This window comes from Dermacentor variabilis, chromosome 2 (assembly GCF_050947875.1).
Source record: "Dermacentor variabilis isolate Ectoservices chromosome 2, ASM5094787v1, whole genome shotgun sequence".
NCBI lineage: Eukaryota > Metazoa > Arthropoda > Arachnida > Ixodida > Ixodidae > Dermacentor > Dermacentor variabilis.
In genome coordinates, this window is record NC_134569.1 from 18,544,906 (window position 1) to 18,564,887 (window position 19,982).

A 19,982-nucleotide genomic window follows, 5' to 3' on the forward strand; every position below is an offset into this window, starting at 1 on the left:
GCACCTTTTAAAGCTTTTATTTTTTCCCTGAACGCTAATCGTGATATATTGTGCGTCGCCCGCTCCGTTGGCCACAGACATTCCAATTTTGTTGCCGCCCAGCGCGTTAAGCATATCACGAAAGATGTTTGATGCCTTTCTCAGGAAACGAAGTGTTCAGTGCTGCTCAAAAACGCGGTCTGGAACCTCTGATAGAAGGGCGGTCAAAATTAGTAAGCAAAACAAAGTTACGTAGTCTGATATGCTGATGTGCTGATCTTCGCAAGATAAGTTTAATTAAAGTAATTACTTCCACCGTGACACAGCTCGCCAGTGCAAGTTAGTCAGCTCAGCGTAACCCTTTCTTTGCTCCTACTATGGGTAGCGAGCACATTTTCCGGGCAAGGTGCGTCCAGCGATGACAATTAAGGCTATAAAAACAGACGAACACCTTTGCTTAGATCACCGTTTTCAATACGCTTTGTTTTCCAAGCTCGTCATACCTATTTCAAGACTAATATAAGCAAGTTGCGAAGTTCAGGCTGGCTGGTACTTGAGCGAATAAGTAACTGGAGCTTAAATACCCTAGGGAAAAGAAGGGGTGGGGGGAGATTAGAAGTACAAAGGCGCAACGACATGTTCACAGGTGTTCCTGCGTTTTCTTTTTCTTTTTATAAAAAACATTTTTATTTATACGCTGATAAAGTGATGTTTTCCAAGTGGTCTCCGGTAGTCTGAAAGTGCGTTGAACAGAAATAGTGATATGTTAACCTAAACAAACAATATTATTACACTAGAAAGTGTTAATGAGATTTATTTGCAAGAAAATAGTTTAAAACATGCTCGACGATTGCGAAACATGATAGAGCGTGGTGCAACTAATGTTCGAGATAAACCGCTTGTCACTGAAAAAAATTATATCTTTCTGGTCAGAAAAAGCTTTATATATGCAGCATCAAGTGCCAAGAATCGTAAGCGCAATTTAACATTTCCATATAGCTACAATGCCACTTTGCGTATGTGAAATTTTGTGAATGAGCCCCGAGATCGTGCTTCATTTCAAGAGCTGCGTAAAATCTCATTTCCTCACTCAGCGCAATGTTTTATGACTGAGTCATGACATCTTGTCCCTGTCTGCGAGGGCTATGGTTATATGATTTTTTATTTAAAAAAATGAAATTCTGAGATTTTTACGTGCCGGAACCACCATATAATTACGAGCAAAACAAGAACAAGGTGAAAGCCCCGCTTTCACTTTGTTCTCGTTTTGCTCATCGTCTTGAATTTCCATCGCCCGCCTTCCCCGTTTTCCCCATATGATTATGAGGCACTTAGCAGCGCAGCGCCATAGAAGAGTCCTTCCATGGTCATAGTCACGGGGTTACCAGATTGGGTGGTGATATGGTCACATAGTAGAAACATTAAATATACAACGTTTGTTGTCTTCCTAATGCTGTCATTTGTACAACTAAAACTAGAAAAAAAGAATACAGACACTAATTAGAGAGCGCCGTGCTACACGAGACGCGGTCAGAGCGTGAGAAAACAAATGAAAATGAAGCTTGCCGGAGCGTAGCAGACGACAAAGGCTGGTCCCCCGTCTGACGTCCCCCATCTGACGATTTATGCATGGATGGATGGATAAGGCCGAGCTCTTTAATAAGGGCGGCGGCTCACGCCACCTTGCCATGACTAGTAATATATTTTGTACTTGGCGGAGGGTGAAATTTCACTCTTGCCTAGATCACCAAATCAGATAATCAAGTTATTTCTACCAGCTTAAAGTCTATTTTGTCTCCACTATCCCTAAAACCCAATGCTTTAAAAAATGTAGTCTCGTTGCTAGAACTGTAGGGCGAATCCCTTTACAGAAAAGTATCAAGTGTCAGTTTCCTCTTCCGCTCCATACGCACCGCACCACGTGTCTATCCCTTGGTGTTTGACTCGGTAAGTCTTAGTCCGCAGTACTCCTGTCCTGGCTTCAAACAACAAAGAACTTCCCCTAGAACTATCGTAGATATTTTATTTGGTGATTTCCTGCTTGAAAGTTCTGTTTGTTCCCAGTTTTGATTTCATCTGCATCCCTGTTTTTTAACTGATGATTCTTGGTTTGTCCCCCACCGCTGCTATCCGCATATTTGCTTGAAAGTTTTCTGGTTCGCTTCCTCCATTTTGTGTCAACATTCCTCATGTACAAGTAACTGAAAACTTTCCTAGCCCGCCGCTTTCCCCCCATTTCTCTCAATCGATCCTATAATTCTATCTTGCTACTAGCTTCTCGGCGCTCGAATGATTTCCATCTGATGTCACCCTGTACCCCCTGATTTGGTGTATTTCCATGTGCTCCCAAAGCAAACCTACGTTCCTCACGTTGCTTAATTTCCAACCTTGCTGGAACCTCTGATATCATGTACAGGACCACATTGCGGAAAGTCAGACTAGGAACCATCACCCATTTCCAAATACCTCTCACCACTTCGTACCCATTGTAATTCAACAGTGCCCTATTCTCCATCACAACTGCGTTGCTGCTACTTTTAGTTGTTAGATATTTTTCATGTTTCATCAGGTACTCAGCCCCATTGTTTATCCACATGCCAGGATATTTGTACTTATCCACTGCGTCCAGCGTAACCTCCTGTATCCTCTGCTCGCCGCCATGATTATCATTGAGAGAATCACCGACGATTAGTACACTCCCTAATGCGAAATTTGAGCGCAGTTGTATGCGCGTTTTCATTTCGCGATATATTGAAGCATTGCACTCACCACACAGTTGCCGCTTCCCGGCAAAAAATTATGGGGTTTTACGTGCCAAAACCAGGATCTGATTATGAGGCACGCCGTAGTGGGAGATTCCGGAATAATTTCGACCACCTGGGGTTCCTTAACACTAAAGGTTAATATTAAGTCAACGTGGACTGTTGAAATATTATCCCAGAAACCTCGAAACGCTTGTTTCATACGAAGAAAAGACTTATTTTAAGAGAAAACGCGTTCTGAAGCGTCCGCGTACCTCTAGCGCAGTTCAAATCGCCCGCCCTCCGATCGAGGAGTGGTGACGTCATGGTTTTATAGTGACGTTGCGACGTCGGTGAGTAAAACGGCGCCCGCAGACGGCGCTACGGCTTTTCTGCGCAAAACGCAAACGCGCGGCCAGAAACCGAGCCGACAGTGCTGACAGCAGCGCGAAAGCGGAACTATGGTGTCTAGTGGAAGGGAAAGCACGCGACGATAAGCTGGTTCTTTATTTTATGACGCCGACTTTGACGCTAGTTGCAATGGACGAGCCTGACAACGACACATTGGCTCGCGATGCTGGGCTCGACTTCAGCGATTTAAAGGGACACTAAAGTGATAAATGATTTCTTCTGCATCCGTAAACTACTGTTCTACAACACCAAAAACACCACCCTTACAACGATAAGACGTTTGGTAAGCCAGAAAAAGCGCAAGAACGAAATACGGGTGGCGACGCCTACTTGAGTTCCCGCACCTGGGGGCTGTGACGTCTTGGATTTTGATGGCATCTTCTAGGGCCTACTAATTATATATAGCGGTACAGATTGACTACATTGTGTTCTAAAGGAACCAAATATTAAACATGGCAAGTTTCGGGAACCTTTATTCAGCCAACGCGGCTCAAATGGGAAAACATACTTTGGAATCCCTGACGTCACGCTGACGTACCCGCGCTGGGGTTTCGGCGCGAAATTCAAATACTGATACTTGGACCTTCATTTTCTCATCTAATAATCAATCAACTTTTTGAAATGACTGCCTGCAGGGTTCCTAAACAATGCTTCATTAGTCTAAACTGATTTACTGTTTCGCTTTAGTGTCCCTTTAAGCACTGATGAATGTGACCAGCTGCTGAGGGCTCGCGCTGCTGGCATCGTTGAGTACTACTACGACGGCAACTGTATGTCATGGCTGTACATATTCGCACATTTGTAGCTTTTCCTTCGTGAAAACCTATTGCCGCACTCGACCTGCAGTTGTTCTTGCGCTTCGGAGAATGCAGGAGAGACCGATGGAACAGCGCTACGGGAAAGCATTGCTTTGAAAGGCACTCCACACGACTTCAGTAAGTCGGCCTTGAACTCGTAATCCTCTGGACGAAAGTGCAGCAAGCATACTATGCGATTTTTCGGCTCTTGGACGACGAGCTGTGGCAGAGGTACAACACTTAACCACTTCGAACGGAGAGGTTCACTCGATGGCCCACAGTGATAAGTAACGTTGGATCGTTCGCCCCGCAGGGGCGTCTGCGCAAGCAGGCGTTTGGTGTGTTGCGACACCACGTACCCGAGCACACGAGGGTTGGACCCTCCCGCGTGTAGCCGTGCGCGGCTTAGCCGTGTCCGGGGAAAGGGGGATCCTGGGGGTTGAGCCGATGCCGGGTGTTTGGACCTTTAAGGCCCCCCGGCGGAGGCAACACACCTCTTTGGCCTCTGCTTCACGTAGACGGCACCCCCAGACTGACCCACCCGGGGGAAATCGGTAGTTGCCTTTTCCTGTCTCTCTCTCCCTATTACCTTCGTCTTTCCCTTACTTTCCGCCTTTCCTGTCTCCTTCTCATTTCTTTATTACTTCCGACCTTCCTGGCAGCAAGGGTTAACCTTGTGTGAGTAGCCAACCTTGGTTATGTCATATTGGGTTATAGTGGCAACGTACAGCTGGCGTTTGCAGGCCCTGTTTTTCAGGCCCTGCAGCGTCCCCTTGTTGGACTCCATGGTGGGTGGCTGGCGTTGCTGCCGAAAACTACGCGTCCACACATGGCTACTTCCTTCCCTTCACTACCTGATCGCCCTCAGAAAAGAGGGCGCACCGATGAAGTCTTTCAATTTTTTGGCCGCCAAAAAGAATCGTTTCCGCGTTTCCATGTTATCCATTCTGCAAAACCAGATAAACCAGTAAGAACTATCTCACCCTTCCTTGTTTCGAAGTCATTGACTGAAGCCTTTGGTCCTGGATATAAGGCGTCGAGGATGGCAAGCGGGGATCTCCTCTTGGAGCTCCGCGATCAAAAACAATATGAAAAATTGTCAACACTAGTGTCATTTGGGGAAACCCAGATAATTATAACCCCGCACCGCACGATGAACACCACCCGTGGTGTTGTCTCTGACGATGACTTGATGGAGCTCACTGAGGCTGAACTCTTGGAGGGCTTCAGTGACCAGAATGTTATAAATGTTAAACGAATTAAGATAAGGCGAGATGGAAAAGAGATCAAGACGAAACACCTGATACTCACTTTCGGCTCTAGTGTCCTTCCCGAGTCCATCGAGGCTGGATATATCAAACTTCGTGTTCGACCATACGTTCCCAATCCTCTCAGATGCTTTAAGTGCCAACGTTTCGGCCACAGTTCACAGAACTGTCGAGGCCGGCTGACTTGTGCCAAGTGCAGTGACAATGAACATTCCTCCGAAACGTGCCAGAACACCCCACACTGTGTCAACTGTGATGGCGAGCATGCCGCATACTCGCGCGCCTGCCCGTCCTGGAAAAAAGAAAAAGAAATTGTGACCATAAAAGTAAAGGAAAATATCAATTTCAAAGAGGCACGGAGGCGGGTGTCATACCTGTCTAAGAGCAGCTTTGCCGATGTGGCGCGTAAGGGGGCAGCGTCACAACGGCCTCCGGCGGCTGTCCGACCCACAAGCAGTGAGTCGGCAGTTACGCCATCTGCCCCCGCGGCAGTCGCAGCTAGCGCTGCTCCGTCAACAGAGCAGGGGGGACCATCGACCCCGAAGGTAGGCGCAGCAGAGGGTGCCCCAATCTCCCCGGCCCCTCCCAGCGCTGGCAACAGCCGGCGCAGCCAAATCCCGCAGGGTGCCCCATCGACCTCCGGGCTGGTGGGCGCAGGGGTCTTGCCCTCCAAGGCGGGACCCTCTCGGGAAACTTCTCGCTCGCAAGAGCAGGTGTCCGGCGCCTCACAAGAGGCAATGGACACTACACCTATTCTCAAGGCGCACCAAGCGCCTAAGGAGCGGCGAGGCTCCCTCGAACGCTCCAGAAAGGGCAGAACCCCCGTTACAGGGCCTCGAAAGAGCTCTGTAACCTAAGCGGCATCACCTCAATTTCCGTAAACACAGCACAAATTTTTCTTTAAATATGGATACACAAATCATTCAATGGAATGTCAGAGGTCTTCTTAGGAATCTCGATGACGTGCAAGAACTTATCCATAAACACAATCCGAAAGTGCTGTGTTTACAGGAAACACACTTAAAACCAAAACACACAAATTTTCTTCGACAACACGTTACTATTCGCAAAGATCGCGATGATGCTCTCGCATCATCGGGCGGTGTTGCAATTATAATTCAAAAAAGCATAGCCTGTCAACGTTTGCAGCTACGAACGGCCCTTGAGGCAGTGGCGGTTCGAGTCATTCTGCTAAACAAGCTTATCACTATTTGCTCACTTTATATACCCCCACATTATAAACTAAGCAAACATGAATTTCAGTCCTTTATTGATGAATTGCCAGAACCCTACGTTGTTCTTGGCGATTTCAATGCACATAACTACCTGTGGGGCGACCCTCGTATAGATGCGCGAGGACGTCTTCTCGAACAGTTCCTCTTTTCTTCTGGTGCTTGTCTGTTGAATAAAAAGGAACACACATATTACTCTCTTGCAAATAGAACCTATTCTTCCATAGACCTAAGCATAGTCTCCCCGTCTGTACTGCCTGAACTTGAATGGGAAGTTACCGACAACCCTTACGGCAGCGACCACTTCCCTATACTGCTAAGATCACCGAAAGAAAATGAATATCCACCACACGCTCCTAGATGGAAGGTTGAGACAGCTGATTGGGAGAAATTTCGATCTCTGTCTAGTATCTCATGGGCTGACTTGTCTCCGTTAGGAATTGATGCTGCAGTCGAGTTCTTTACAGCATTCATAATAGATGTCACATCTAAATGCATATCCGAAGTGAGTGGTCTGGCATGCAAACGACGTGTGCCGTGGTGGAACAGCGAATGTAGGATCGCCCGTAAGAATCAGAACAAGGCGTGGGGGTTGCTACGCGCTTCTCCCACTGCAGAGAATCTTATGAACTTTAAAAAAATAAAGTCCCAAGGCAGGCGAACCCGCCGACAGGCCAGAAGAGAAAGCTGGCACAAGTTTTTATCAAGTATTAACTCGTTTAGGGATGAGGCCAAAGCCTGGAACAGAGTAAATAGGATTAGAGGGCGGCAAACACATTCACTCCCCCTGGTAAACACACAGGGAGATACACTGCAAGACCAGGCCGACTCACTTGGGGAATATTTTGAGAGCGTGTCAAGTCCAACAAATTACACACAATCCTTTCTCAAACACAAAGAAATAGAAGAACGTAAGCCATTACCAAGAAAAGGTCGAGAGAATGAGCCTTACAACCGTCCCTTTAGCATTGCCGAGCTAAGAGCTGCCTTGATGACATGCAAGAGCTCTGCACCAGGACCTGACAGAATTATGTACGACATAATTAAGAACGTACACACTGATACACAATTGACTTTACTTGCACTTTTTAACACTATTTGGGCTGCTGGATATCTTCCACTTGCATGGAGAGAAGCGATTGTGATTCCCATTCTGAAGCAAGGTAAAGATCCTTCGTTGGCGTCAAGTTACCGCCCGATAGCCCTCACAAGTTGCATTTGTAAGCTGTTTGAGAAAATGGTTAATCGGCGACTCATACATTTCCTGGAATTAAACCAAATGCTTGATCCCTTTCAGTGTGGCTTCAGGGAAGGGCGGGCTACAATTGATCACCTTGTGCGCATTGAGGGAAACATTCGCGACGCCTTTCTACATAAGCAATATTTCCTATCCGTGTTCCTCGATATGGAGAAGGCGTACGACACAGCGTGGCGGTACGGAATCTTGAGAGACTTGTCGGGAATGGGCATCCGTGGCAATATGCTCGTGCTAATAGAAAGCTATTTGTCCGACCGTACATTCCGCGTGAAAGTCGGCAATGTATTGTCGCGACCTTTTATACAGGAAACTGGTGTACCCCAGGGAGGTGTGCTCAGCTGCACTCTTTTCATTGTTAAGATGAACACACTACGTGCTTCACTGCCACCGGCCATTTTTTATTCCGTATACGTCGATGATATACAAATAGGCTTTAAATCCTGCAACCTCGCAGTATGCGAGAGACAGGTACAGCAGGGCCTGAACAAGGTTTGCAAGTGGGCTGACGAAAACGGATTTAAGATCAACCCCCACAAAAGCTCTTGTGTTCTTTTTACTAGAAAGAGAGGCCTGGTTCCAGATCCTTGTGTTCAACTGAGTGGACATCAAATACCTATCAACAAAGAACACAAATTTTTAGGTATTACACTTGACTCCAAGCTCACTTTTATACAGCACATTAAATATCTTAAAGAAAAATGTCTAAGGACAATGAACTTGCTTAAAGTTCTATCCCACTCAACATGGGGTAGCGACAGGAAGTGTCTGATGAATGTTTATAAGAGCCTAATTCGATCACGATTGGACTATGGTGCCGTCGTATATAACTCTGCCGCTCCGAGCGCACTAAAGATCCTAGATCCTATCCACCATCTAGGTATCCGCTTAGCCACTGGTGCTTTCAGAACAAGCCCGATTGAAAGCCTATACGCGGAATCAAATGAATGGTCGCTCCATCTACAGAGAACTTACATCAGCCTTACATATTTCCTAAAAATACACTGCAATCATCAACATCCATGTTTTAACACTGTTAACGATATGACCTGCACTACACTATTCCATAATCATCCTTCTGTAAGAAAGCCTTTCTCGCTTCGAGTGAGGGAGCTTAGTGATGAGATACATGTCCCACTCCCCGAGCTTCGCCTAATGCATCCAGCCAAGCTGCTACCTCCTTGGGAGTGGCAGCTGATACAATGCGACACATCTTTCATTCAAGTTACAAAGCACGCTCCTGAGGCCGAAATCAGAATGCATTTCCTAGAACTCCAGCACAAGCATTCCTGTGCAGAGTTCTACACAGACGCTTCGAAGTCAAATGCCGGGGTATCCTATGCAGCCGTCGGCCCATCCTTCTCGGAATCCGACGTACTGCATCCGGAAACAAGCATATTTACGGCTGAGGCCTACGCATTACTTTCTGCTGTGAAGCATATAAGAAAATCAAAACTTCCAAAAGCAGCGATCTATACAGACTCTCTAAGCGTCGTGAAGGCCTTGATGTCAGTCTATACACACAAAAATCCTGTACTTAGTGAACTCTACACCGTCTTGTGTAAAGCGTACATATCTAACCAGCGTATCATTATATGCTGGGTGCCTGGCCACAGGAGCATTGAGGGTAACGTTCTGGCGGACGAGATGGCCACGTCCATCGCATCGCGAACCGCTAATCCTACCGCTGAGGTGCCTGTCACAGATCTGAGGCCTCTCTTGCGAAGGAAGCTGCGAGCCCACTGGCAACACATATGGGACGCGGAAACAAATAATAAGCTGCACCTGATAAAACCGCAGTTAGGATTCTGGCACTCTACTATAAAATCGCGCCGAACAGATGTCCTATTCTGTCGTCTCAGAATAGGACACACGTTTGGCACCCATAATTTTCTACTCACCGGAAGTGAGCCTCCTACTTGTGGTAGATGCGGGGAGAGGCTGACCGTACTCCACGTCCTCCTGGAGTGTCGGGAAGCCGAATCTGAAAGAATGAAACATTTTTCCTTAGCTTACAGACAGCACATCCCTCTTCATCCAGTAATGTTCCTCGGCCCAGAACCGCTTTTTAACACAGACACAGTCCTAGGTTTTCTGAGAGATGTGGTCCTACATGTTATTAGCCCCATGCATTCCTAGCGCTTCCTCTCTTTAGAGGATGCCGCTGGGATAGTTGTACGGTATAGCACATGCCTCCAGACCCTTGTGTTTCAAGGGCTCTAAGGAGGCAGTGGTGCTCTGGCATTTCTCATAACCTGGTATATTTTACCTATCATATCATTTTTTTATATGCATCTAAATGTTCATAGTACAAGTCATACGTCATCGCCATAATTTTATTACACAGATTTTACGCACTGTAGAGCGTATATTTTAAGGCCCCTTTACAGCCACGTCACACCAATTTCATAGTAATCATAGTTACACTGCACACCCACTACCACAGACATGGCGCTCTTTGGCCATTCCTGGCCCTTGCGCCATAAAACCCCATACATCATCATTGGATCGTTCGCACATCCCACGACATCACATGGACATGGCATGCTCGCTGCTTGTTCCAAATGCAAGTTTCGCGAGCCAGCTGAACCAGCAGCACGACGCGATAACGAAACAACCGAAACTCAAAGCGTGCGCGGCGCAAGAGTCGAGCGTGCAGAGTCGAGCGAAAACGAAACCTTTCGACCACCCATACTACTGAAGGGTAAAGTCAAAATGTTATGTTTTCTTAGAATCGAACAGAAGTAGAAAAGTAGCATTTTCTTCCGTTTTATAACCTAATGAAATGATCTTTTTAATACGAGTAGTTGAGTACTAGTGACATAAATTACGATGAGGAGTGCCTTCGTCATCGGGCTAGTACCGGAATGCCGCTGGGGGGTCTCAAATCGTGTCAGATTTACCTCAACTTCTCGGTTACTAAAGCTCTGTTCGCCATTATATTGTCACGTGGTCGTGACGTCAAAGAACACAGTAGCAATACTGTTAAACACAAAACTAACTTTTATTGGGCGAACCTGTGCCCACAAAAGAGGCTACACTTATAGCACAACGATAGCGGCGAAACGGTCGGCGATCGTCGAAAATCTGATCAGCGGGTCAAGCGCGTCGGCTTTTATAGAGCAGTCGTCGAATGTTCCAGACTAATCGTTCGGACCCGCGTGCCTTCCACAAAGTTCTACACCATTCGCGTCAGGTGATGAAATCAGATAACATAGGGTTCGGCGACAACAGACAGCGGATAGAAGCATCGATAACTTTCCAGAAACTTCGGATACATGCAGGCGTGTCCCACGCTGTGCGATTACATTTGTTAGGCGGCGAAACGTGGTTGCCCGATACAGATAAGTACACGTGTCAATGTTGACGCCTTAGACGTTCTAGAGCATCGCTTTATCACTTTAACTTGACTTCATAGTAACCTTTAGTGTCCTTTTAACGCGAACCTAAATCTAAGTACTTTCGCATTTCGCCCCCACCGAACTGCGGCCGCCGTGGCCGGGATTCGATCCCACAACCTCGTTTTTAGCAAACCAACACCATAGCCGCTAAGGCGGCTTTCCGGAAACTGCAGCTTGTGGAACCATAATATTTAAAGGGAAACGATTGCGGCGTACGCTATGCTCGAAGGTGAGCTTCCTGGTTCTTTTCTTTTTTTTTTCTTTACCCCGCACAGCTTCCGTGGCTTCCTCCGCCTCCTTCCTCCTCCTACGCTTTCCTCATCGCGCTCTCTTCGCTCTCGCCGTATTTCATCCCCCGCTGCGCTCCGCGTTCGCTCCTTCATCTTTCGCTGCGCTCGTTCACTCGGTTACGCCTCCGAGGCACGCCGACGCTCAACGCAGGAACGGTAACAAGGTTGCCGTGTCGCAGAAAAACCGGCGTCGGCTTCCGGCGTCAAACGTCGCTTCCGCAAAAAAAATTCGAACGAAATTCCGAACCACGCATACCCTTGTCACTCTTCTACCACCAAAGTTGCTCATACTTTGTGTTTCATTATTTGCAAAGTTATTCCTCGAAATGTTGAGAACGGCAGCCAACAAACAAGTATAATGAAAAAGAAACACAGACAGCGTATATCTTTTATGTTAGCTCTTCTCAGACTGATATATTACAAGTGTGAAACAATAATAGGAGCTTGACCCACGCAAGAGGCTGCGTTTCTACCAGAAAGCTTGCCTTCGTGCCCATACATATGGAGTTCGCTGCCAGCGTTTCCCGGCAAACGTTACGGTCACATAAGCTGCAGTTGCTGGGAAACATAAAAAGCAGTCAGTGGTCTTTGAATGCCATCGCGTGCCACTCTTTAAAATAATTATGGGTTTTTACGTGCCAAAACCACGAGCTGATTATGAGGCACGCCGTAGTGGGGGACTCCGGAAACGTGGACCGCCTCGGGTTCTTTAAAGGGCCCCTCACCAGGTCTGGCCATTTTGAGCTGACAAGCGCAGAGCATACAATGCGCGATAACGATCGTGCCGGCAAAGTATTACATCGTTACACGCCACGGAGAGATCTGAAATTTCAATCCGAACGCCGTTTTCCCTTCTCGTCGCGGCCGCCCCGCTCCAAGCCGGTGGATGACGTACTCGCTTTAGTGTGACGTCGCTCGTGGGGACACGTGACTTCGAGAATTATTCAAGGCAACATCTGTTATTTGTGCAATATGTTGCTTGAATAGACGAATTAAAGCTTAGAGAAATAATAAAAACGCCCAAACTGAATGTCTGCATGTTTTTTTGTTTTGTTTTGCTTCGCACCGCAGCAAGAGAGATGCACTACCGTTTTGTCTGCTTGTTCCCACGTCATGCAGTCGCGCGCGCAGGCACCGAAACTATGTCGTTTTCTACCGTCTTCCAGCGCGGGATCATGCTCTGTGATCCGCTTGTGTCTGCCTCAGTATTCGTGTAGCACTGACTTATACCGATAGTCAGGTGTCCTCGTGCACAGCGCGAAATCGTTCGCTGCGCGAAACGAGACAATCACAACAGTTCGCGCGCGACGGCGTCAGCGGAAGTGCGCCGCGCCGCATAAAAGCGATAAGAAATAAAAAAAAATGAAGGCGGGGCCCGTGACGTATGCATCACGCGATCCTTGAGGTCCGGTATGGGAGAACACAAGGAGAGAATTTCGCTTGCGGAGGCTAGACGGGACAAGTGGAGAGAGTGTCACTTGGCAGTGGAGCTCGCCTCCTGCAATCATGGGTTCGAGGCACTGAAATATTTGTGTGACGGCTATTAATGAGCCGATTTCAAAAATTTTTGCGGCAGAGTGCTCCCTTTAGAGGACAGTAGCAATTTCCAGCCTATAACCAAAATCTGCTATGGGGCCTGGTGAGGGGCCCTGCGGCAAACTACAGAGTGCGTTTCTCGAATGTTGGTGCAAGTTGCTGTTTTACATTCCTGATTGCAGAGATTAAAGATTTAAACAAAAATATGGGGTTTTAGGTGCCAAAAGCACGATTTAATTATGATGCAGGCTGTAGTGGGGGGCTCCTTAATAATTTCCACGTGCACCTAAATCTAAGTACACGGCGTGTTTTTCGCATTTCGCCCCGATCGAAATGCAGCTGCCGTGGCCAAGAGATTAAAGTGTACAAAGTTGGGAGAGACATGCGGCATCTATTTGCGGCCTGGTGTCTCATTCGGTCTTCATACGGTTTAACCCTTTAATTCTAGCAGCCATATATCATTAAAGATTCGTAACAGTGAAGGCATTTGAAAACGTGACATATATATATATATATATATATACATACATACATACATACACACACACACACATATATATATATACGAGAAGGGGACTAACCGAGGGGCTCGATTTTTTTATTAGTCATATCAGAAGAAGCTACAAACACTGACACCAAGGACAACATAGGGGAAATTACTTGTGCTTAATAAATGAAATAAAGATACGATAAATTAATGAAAATGAAAGTGGATGAAAAAACTTGCCGCAGGTGGGGACCGAACGCACACTCGGTAGAGCGACTTGGTAGATCATCGCACGCGAAATGCGAACGTTGCGGGTTCGGTCCCCACCTGCGGCAAGTTGTTTTTTCATCCACTTTCATTTCCATAATTTTCATCGTTTCCTTATTTCATTTATTAAACACTAGTAATTTCCCCTATGTTGTCCTTGGTGTCAGTGTTTGTTGGCTTCTTATGATATGACTAATAAAAAAATCGGGCCCCTCGGTTAATCCCCTTCCTTCTCGTTTATTACATAACGAGGGTCTCGAATCCGGCAACATTGATGCCTTCAGATAGCATGTGTGGGTTTATTGACCAATCGCCTTCACCCAAAAAGATCCCATTCTCGTGACGCCTGCGGCAGAAAGGACGTTCACCGTCTGCCGCCAAGGTCTGTGAGAAGTGGCGCTGGCTAACACTCCCAGGTTTCTACTAGGAAACATAAATACACAAGAAAGTGGATGGGGAAACGGCGCCGTGTTGCTCGATTGGTACAGCATCGCACGCGAAATGCGAAGGTTGTGGGTTCGGTCCCCTCCTGCGGCAAGTTGTTCTTTCATCCACTTTCATTTCCATTAATTTATCGTTTCTTTATTTCATTTATTAAGCACAAGTAATTTCCCCTATGTTGTCCTTGGTGTCAGTGTTTGTTGGCTTCTTACGATATGACTATACATATATATATATATGTGTGTGTGTGTGTGTGTGTGTACCGCAGGACACGGAAATGTGAGGAGAGTGAAAATACTAGGCTGCAAGAAACAACCCTGCCACGTCAAGATTGGCTCCAGAGTGACGTTCGAGGCTTCGTTCATCGCACGTGAGTCGACGGATCAATATCGTTGTTACCCTTTTTTTTTCTGAAGTTGCATTTACCTGTGTTATATACAGGGTCTGTTCTGAAAGTAGTGGGATTCATTTTTTTAATTTATTTATTCACGAGAATAGTACAAACGATTAGAATTTTTCAAAGTAGCACCCTTCTGCATCTACACACTGCTGCGAACGAGTTTTCCCGTTTTCGTACGCCTCCAGGAACGCCTGGACCGGAATGCTGTTTAGCTGCCTCGTCATGGCCTGTTGAACCGCCTCTACCGATCCGTTATGCTTCCCCTTGAGCGTCGATTTTATTCTTGGGAATAGAAAAAAGTCTGGCGGGGCCAAGTCGGGCCTGTAGGGGGGCTGAGGCAGCGTCGCCACCTTGTGCTGGACAAGATTCCCCAGTACGCGGAACGCTGTGTGGCCCGGCGCGTTGTCATGGTGCAGCCGCCAATTGTTGGCGATGGCTGGTGGACACGAACAATGCGTTTTCGCAGTCTTTTGAGGACGTCCACGTAAAAAAACTGCATTAGCTGTTTGTCCGGGTGGTACGAACTCTTTGTGCACATGGATGACTACATGTCTATCAAAAAAGCAAATGAGCATGGAATTTTGCTTGAATTTGCTCATTCGTGCTTTCTAAGTTTGAGGCGTGGGGAAGAAGAGGTGTGCCATTCTGAGCTCTGCCGCTTGCTCTCTGGCTCGTAATCAAACACCCACGTCTTGTCACCGGTCGCTTGCATTGTCCAAAAAGTCGGGGTCCTCATTCACATGATGAAGAAGATCCTGGCAGATCGCTTTCCGGTTGGCCTTTTGCTCCTCTGACAACACTCGCGGCGCGAACTTCGCGCACACTTTGCTCATGGCTAAGTTTTCTGTCACGATCTCAAAAACTTGGGTTTGAGGAATGCTCAAGTCATCAGCAATCATTCTGATACTCCATCCTACGATCACTGTTCAGTAAAATTTTCAGTCGCGACACATTTTCGTTGGTCTTGCTGGTCGTAGTCTTCCACTCTTTCCCTTCCTTCTCGGAACAGCTTGTGCCACTCGAAAACACCTGATCTACCCGTGGCAGCTTCACCGTAGGCCTCCTTAATCATGTCGTGAGTCTCTTTGCCCGTTTTACCAAGCTTTACACACAATTTGATCACGTATCACAGATCCAGTAAACGCTCCATGATTCTCCATGACGAGGCGTTTCGACAGAGGTTCACATTACAAGCGATCTGCTCTCTTCAACGGCTGAGAGCCGACCATAGAGAAAGATATGAATTTCTTTCTCTATGGAGCCGACTGCCGATTTTTCCCAGCGTTCCCAATACCCCCCTTCACCAATCCTGCGCGCGCAGACCGCCTCTCGTCCGCCCGTTCGCCCAGGAAAAAACCAGTCCTACTACTTTCAGAACAGACCTGCATACAATACAATACAATACAACACAACACAATACAATACAATACAATACAATACAGTTTTATTCGCCCGTTTCATATTGCGCCGCTTTGGATATTACCATATTTTTGTTTTCATACCAGAATTTTTCCCTACCATACTGAAGATCGTAAGAGCAGTGGATTATCTTACAAGCTGTGTATCTGTCTAATATAATTATTTATCATATCATAAGAAGCCAACAAGAATACCAAGGACAACAAGCAACAAGTAAAAGTAATTTTACCTGTGTTGTCCTTGTTGGCTTCTTATGATATGATTAATAAAAATCGGGCCCCTCGGTAAACCCCCTTGCTTCTCGTTCATTACATAACGAGGGTCTCGATTCCAGCAACATTGACGCCTTCAGGTAGCACGTGTAGGTTTATTGACCAGTTGCCTTCACCTAAAAAGATCACGTACGTGCTCGTGATGCCTGCGGCAGAAAGGATGTTCCTCATCCGACCCTTAAGGTTTGTGAGTGGAGGTGCTGGCTAAGACTCCCAGAGTTAGTTCTAGTAGTAACACATTAATACCCCAGAAAGTGGTTGGGAAGACTGCGCCGCGATAGTTCAATTGGTAGAGCATCGCACGCGGGATGCGAAGACGTGGGATCGTTCCACCCCCCCCCCCCCCCCCTTGCGGCAAGTTGTTTTTTCATCCACCTTGAATTCCAATTATTTATAATTTCTTTATTTCAATTAGTAAGTACAAGTAATCTCCTCTATGTTTTCCTTGGCGTCTTTTTTTGTTGGCTTCGTATAATATGATTAATAAAAATCGGGCCCCTCGGTTAACCCCTCTCCTCTCGTTTATTTGTAACTGACACGCCCGAAAGGAGGCAACTTTTCATATCGAACCACGTGTGCCGTCAGAAATCTGGACGCTGTGACAATTTAAAAAAATTTCATTTTTCTCTCGTTCTTTAGACATACAGCCTCAAATTTAATGGTGCAATGCGCACTATAGTGCGCGCCATCAGACAATATACAGTTGGCGCATGTATACCGAGAGGGGTGCAGCTTTTTCGCTGCTTCTGCACGTATCCAAACTGTCGCTCCTGACGCATATACATGGATATGTTATGACCACGCCACAAATGCATGTACAAGGTTCATGTGTTGTTGCAATAACAGACGTAACTTTTGGAGGATGCAGTTTCAATGGTTGTGCGCAGGAGCGGCAGGCGCGCGGTCTTCGCCGCTGCGAAATGGCGGCGGGCCGGATGATGAAGCCGGTGAAGCGACAGCTGGTAGGGACAGTATAATCGCGTTGCTCCATATATACCAATCATTTGTCCTAGCCGTAATGTGTAGCAAACAAATAGTGTACAAGTTTCTAAAGCCAGGCTATACCTAGTGTAGTTGCGAAGCCATGCTTTGCAAAAGCTTCCAGTTGCCTTATTTATTTTATAATATTTACGACTACCTCATAAATTTTGTCGTCTTGGGCCCATTGTAGGAGTATTTCGCATATTCGTGCTGTGTTGCATCAAATAGATACGCTTGCGAAGCACCCACGACCGGCTTTATTACGTCGTGGAAGCACCAAACGTAGCCGTGCTGTACTATTTTTGTGCTTATGTCAGTGGTAGCACACCGGGCCACCGAATAAAGCAGTCGGTATGCGTGCTTACAGCGTTCACGACCTCTTCGGCGGTCAACGACATCGGCGCGTACATCGAGCGGCACAGATTTCAGCTCCCAGAGCCGCACGTCGACGCCTGCGCCAGCGGCCACATCAGCCCTTCGTGTCCCATGCGTAAGGGCCAAGTGTACTCCTACCGCTACACGTTGCCTGTCCGGGAGATATATCCTGCGGTATGTATACGATTCTCTCGACTCAGTGCTTCAATGTACGATTTAGCAAGCATGCCAAGTACGCCTGTCGTTTAGTACACATCCGCTGGAACTATCTCAAACAAAAGCTGGTGATATTTCAAAATTGTAGTGCAGCCTACGTGGGTTCCCCGCAAAACCACACAACCAACTCTTTATCAGTACGCCTTCACTCAACTGTCGCTGTCGGGTTGTCACTCGCTCACTCGTTCGTTCGTCAATGATTTTTGCACAAGAGTGCGATTTCTTATACTTTTCGCCCTTACAGACGCCGGCAACTATTGAGTACAAGCTGGTCACCCAAGAAGGTAAGGTTATCGGGTGCAGCCAAGTTCCAGTCGTGATCTTCAGGTGATTTGGAGCGGTCTCGTCAACTCATCAGCACAGTCAAGATTACGTAATTATTGTAGTGGTGGGTTGAATAAATTTCGAGTTTACGCCCGAGAATTTGTAGTCAATGAGTAACTTCATGCCTCATAGGGTGGCGCCCTCTAGATTTAAAATGCGGGTCATACCGGCTATGCAATGGTAGGACTGCAAATCGCTGGTTGAAAGCGCCGGACGCGATTTATCGAGCAAGAAACACGCCATAAACGTCGTGATTTGAACACCACCTTTAAACTGCGGCAAAAAAAAAAAAAAACGCAACTAATTTTTTTTATTTCAGTTCCGGTTTCGGTTGTTATAAGCAATGGCTAGCATACAGTCTGAGCCAATCCACAGGCGACCAACCAATCGATACTGCCGCCACAAGATGGCGACACCATCTTTGCAAAAAAGCAGCAGTGAAACAAGCAGCACAAAAAGTAACAGCAACAGCAGCGCAACAACAACAACAAGTAGGAGACAAAAGACAGCAGCGGGAATGCTAACGATAGATGACAAGGCGCAGGCTTGTGACCCTCTGGACAAAGGTACGTTGAAAAAGCAAGGAGCCGATGCGTACGCGGTGCATTCGACCGGAATCATCAAGATGATGCGAAAACGAAGTAGCGAACCTGTCGAATTCTGTGCGGATGCGGGCTTCGGTGGCTGCGGTAGCGGCAGCGGCGTGGTCGCCAAACGCAAGTTTACGGCCCACTTGAAGTTTGCAGACATTGACGCTGCCATGCTTCAGTGGGTTTTGGAGAAGACCTCCGAAAAGGTTCCGCTCTCTGACAGTGCCATACAGGCGAAAGCCAAACAACTTGCACAGGTCCTGGGCACTACGGACTTCAAAGCGTCCAATGGCTGGCTGTACAAGTTCAAGGAGAGGCACGGTTTCGCGCTCAAGAGCGGTTCCAAAGAGGAGGGAAGTCGCAGCACGCTTGAGGACATGGGTGCAGGAGTCTGCGGTCTGGGGAACTATCATCACGCGCTTCTCGACCACGATCCGGTCCGTGTTTACAGCTGCTGCGAAACGTCTATACTTTACAAAAGAGCGCCATTCGGCAACGGCTGTGAACCAAGCCCCGAAAGCTGTTCGCCGGACGACCGGCTGACAGTGCTGCTGTGCTGCAACGCCAGTGGCACGCACAAGATCAAACCGCTGGTTATCAATAGCCAGCGGGAGACTCAGGAGGTGCGTGAGAACATGTCCAAGTTGCCTGTTACTTATGCCTGGCAACGATCATCTTTTATGACGAGCACCATCTTCCAGCAGTGGCTCTGGGAGTTCGAGAAGCAGGTGGAACACAACTCCGTGCTTATCCTCGATACGTGCCCTGCTCATGTGAGCGTCCAGTCAGACCGCGTCAAACTGCTGTACGTGCAGTCCAATATGCGCGAGCTGCAGCCTCTGTACGGAGGCGTCCTGAATGTTTTCAAATGCAAGTACAGGGCTGACCTGGTGGTTCACTATCTCAATTTCCCCGACCTGAGCAATCGCATCTCCATTCTGGATGCCCTGCTCTTGCTAGGTGAGGCCTGGAGCCACGTTCCGCGCGAGACCATCGTCAATTGCTGGGTGCGTTCGCAGCTGTTGCCAGTTCGCATGTGTGCTGGTCGCTCGCAGAATGGCGATAGTGACCCCATGGATCAGCTGTGCTCATCACTTATGAAAGTGCGCCCCGACATTACGCGTAAGGACGTTGAAGACTACCTGCACTGCGATGACTCATGCTCCACAACATACAGTTTCAGCGAGGAGGCCATTGAATGCGCAAAGCCAGGCATCACCGAGGCACCTCCCCACTCACAGTATCAGCATGGTGGCTGTCCTACCAACCTACGTCCTGGTGAAATACTGGGTATGCTTGA

At 47.4% G+C, this 19,982-nt stretch overlaps 1 protein-coding gene across 1 annotated transcript; it reads left to right on the top strand.

Moving 5' to 3' along the window:
* Window positions 1-13,003: 13,003 nt before the first annotated feature.
* Window positions 13,004-18,181, top strand: LOC142570266 (NPC intracellular cholesterol transporter 2-like). The gene is made up of 4 exons (XM_075678665.1): window positions 13,004-13,013; window positions 14,374-14,475; window positions 17,545-17,726; window positions 18,013-18,181. The coding sequence occupies exons 1-4, from the start codon at window positions 13,004-13,006 to the stop codon at window positions 18,097-18,099; spliced, it is 381 nt and encodes a 126-aa protein (XP_075534780.1). The 3' UTR covers window positions 18,100-18,181.
* Window positions 18,182-19,982: the final 1,801 nt, after the last annotated feature.

Bases quoted from the DNA above. Each gene is read 5' to 3' on its own strand.
- LOC142570266 (XM_075678665.1), top strand. The intron at 14,476-17,544 runs GTGAGTCGACGG...GCGTGCTTACAG, and splicing joins CGAGGCTTCGTTCATCGCAC to CGTTCACGACCTCTTCGGCG. The intron at 17,727-18,012 runs GTATGTATACGA...TCGCCCTTACAG, and splicing joins TCCGGGAGATATATCCTGCG to ACGCCGGCAACTATTGAGTA.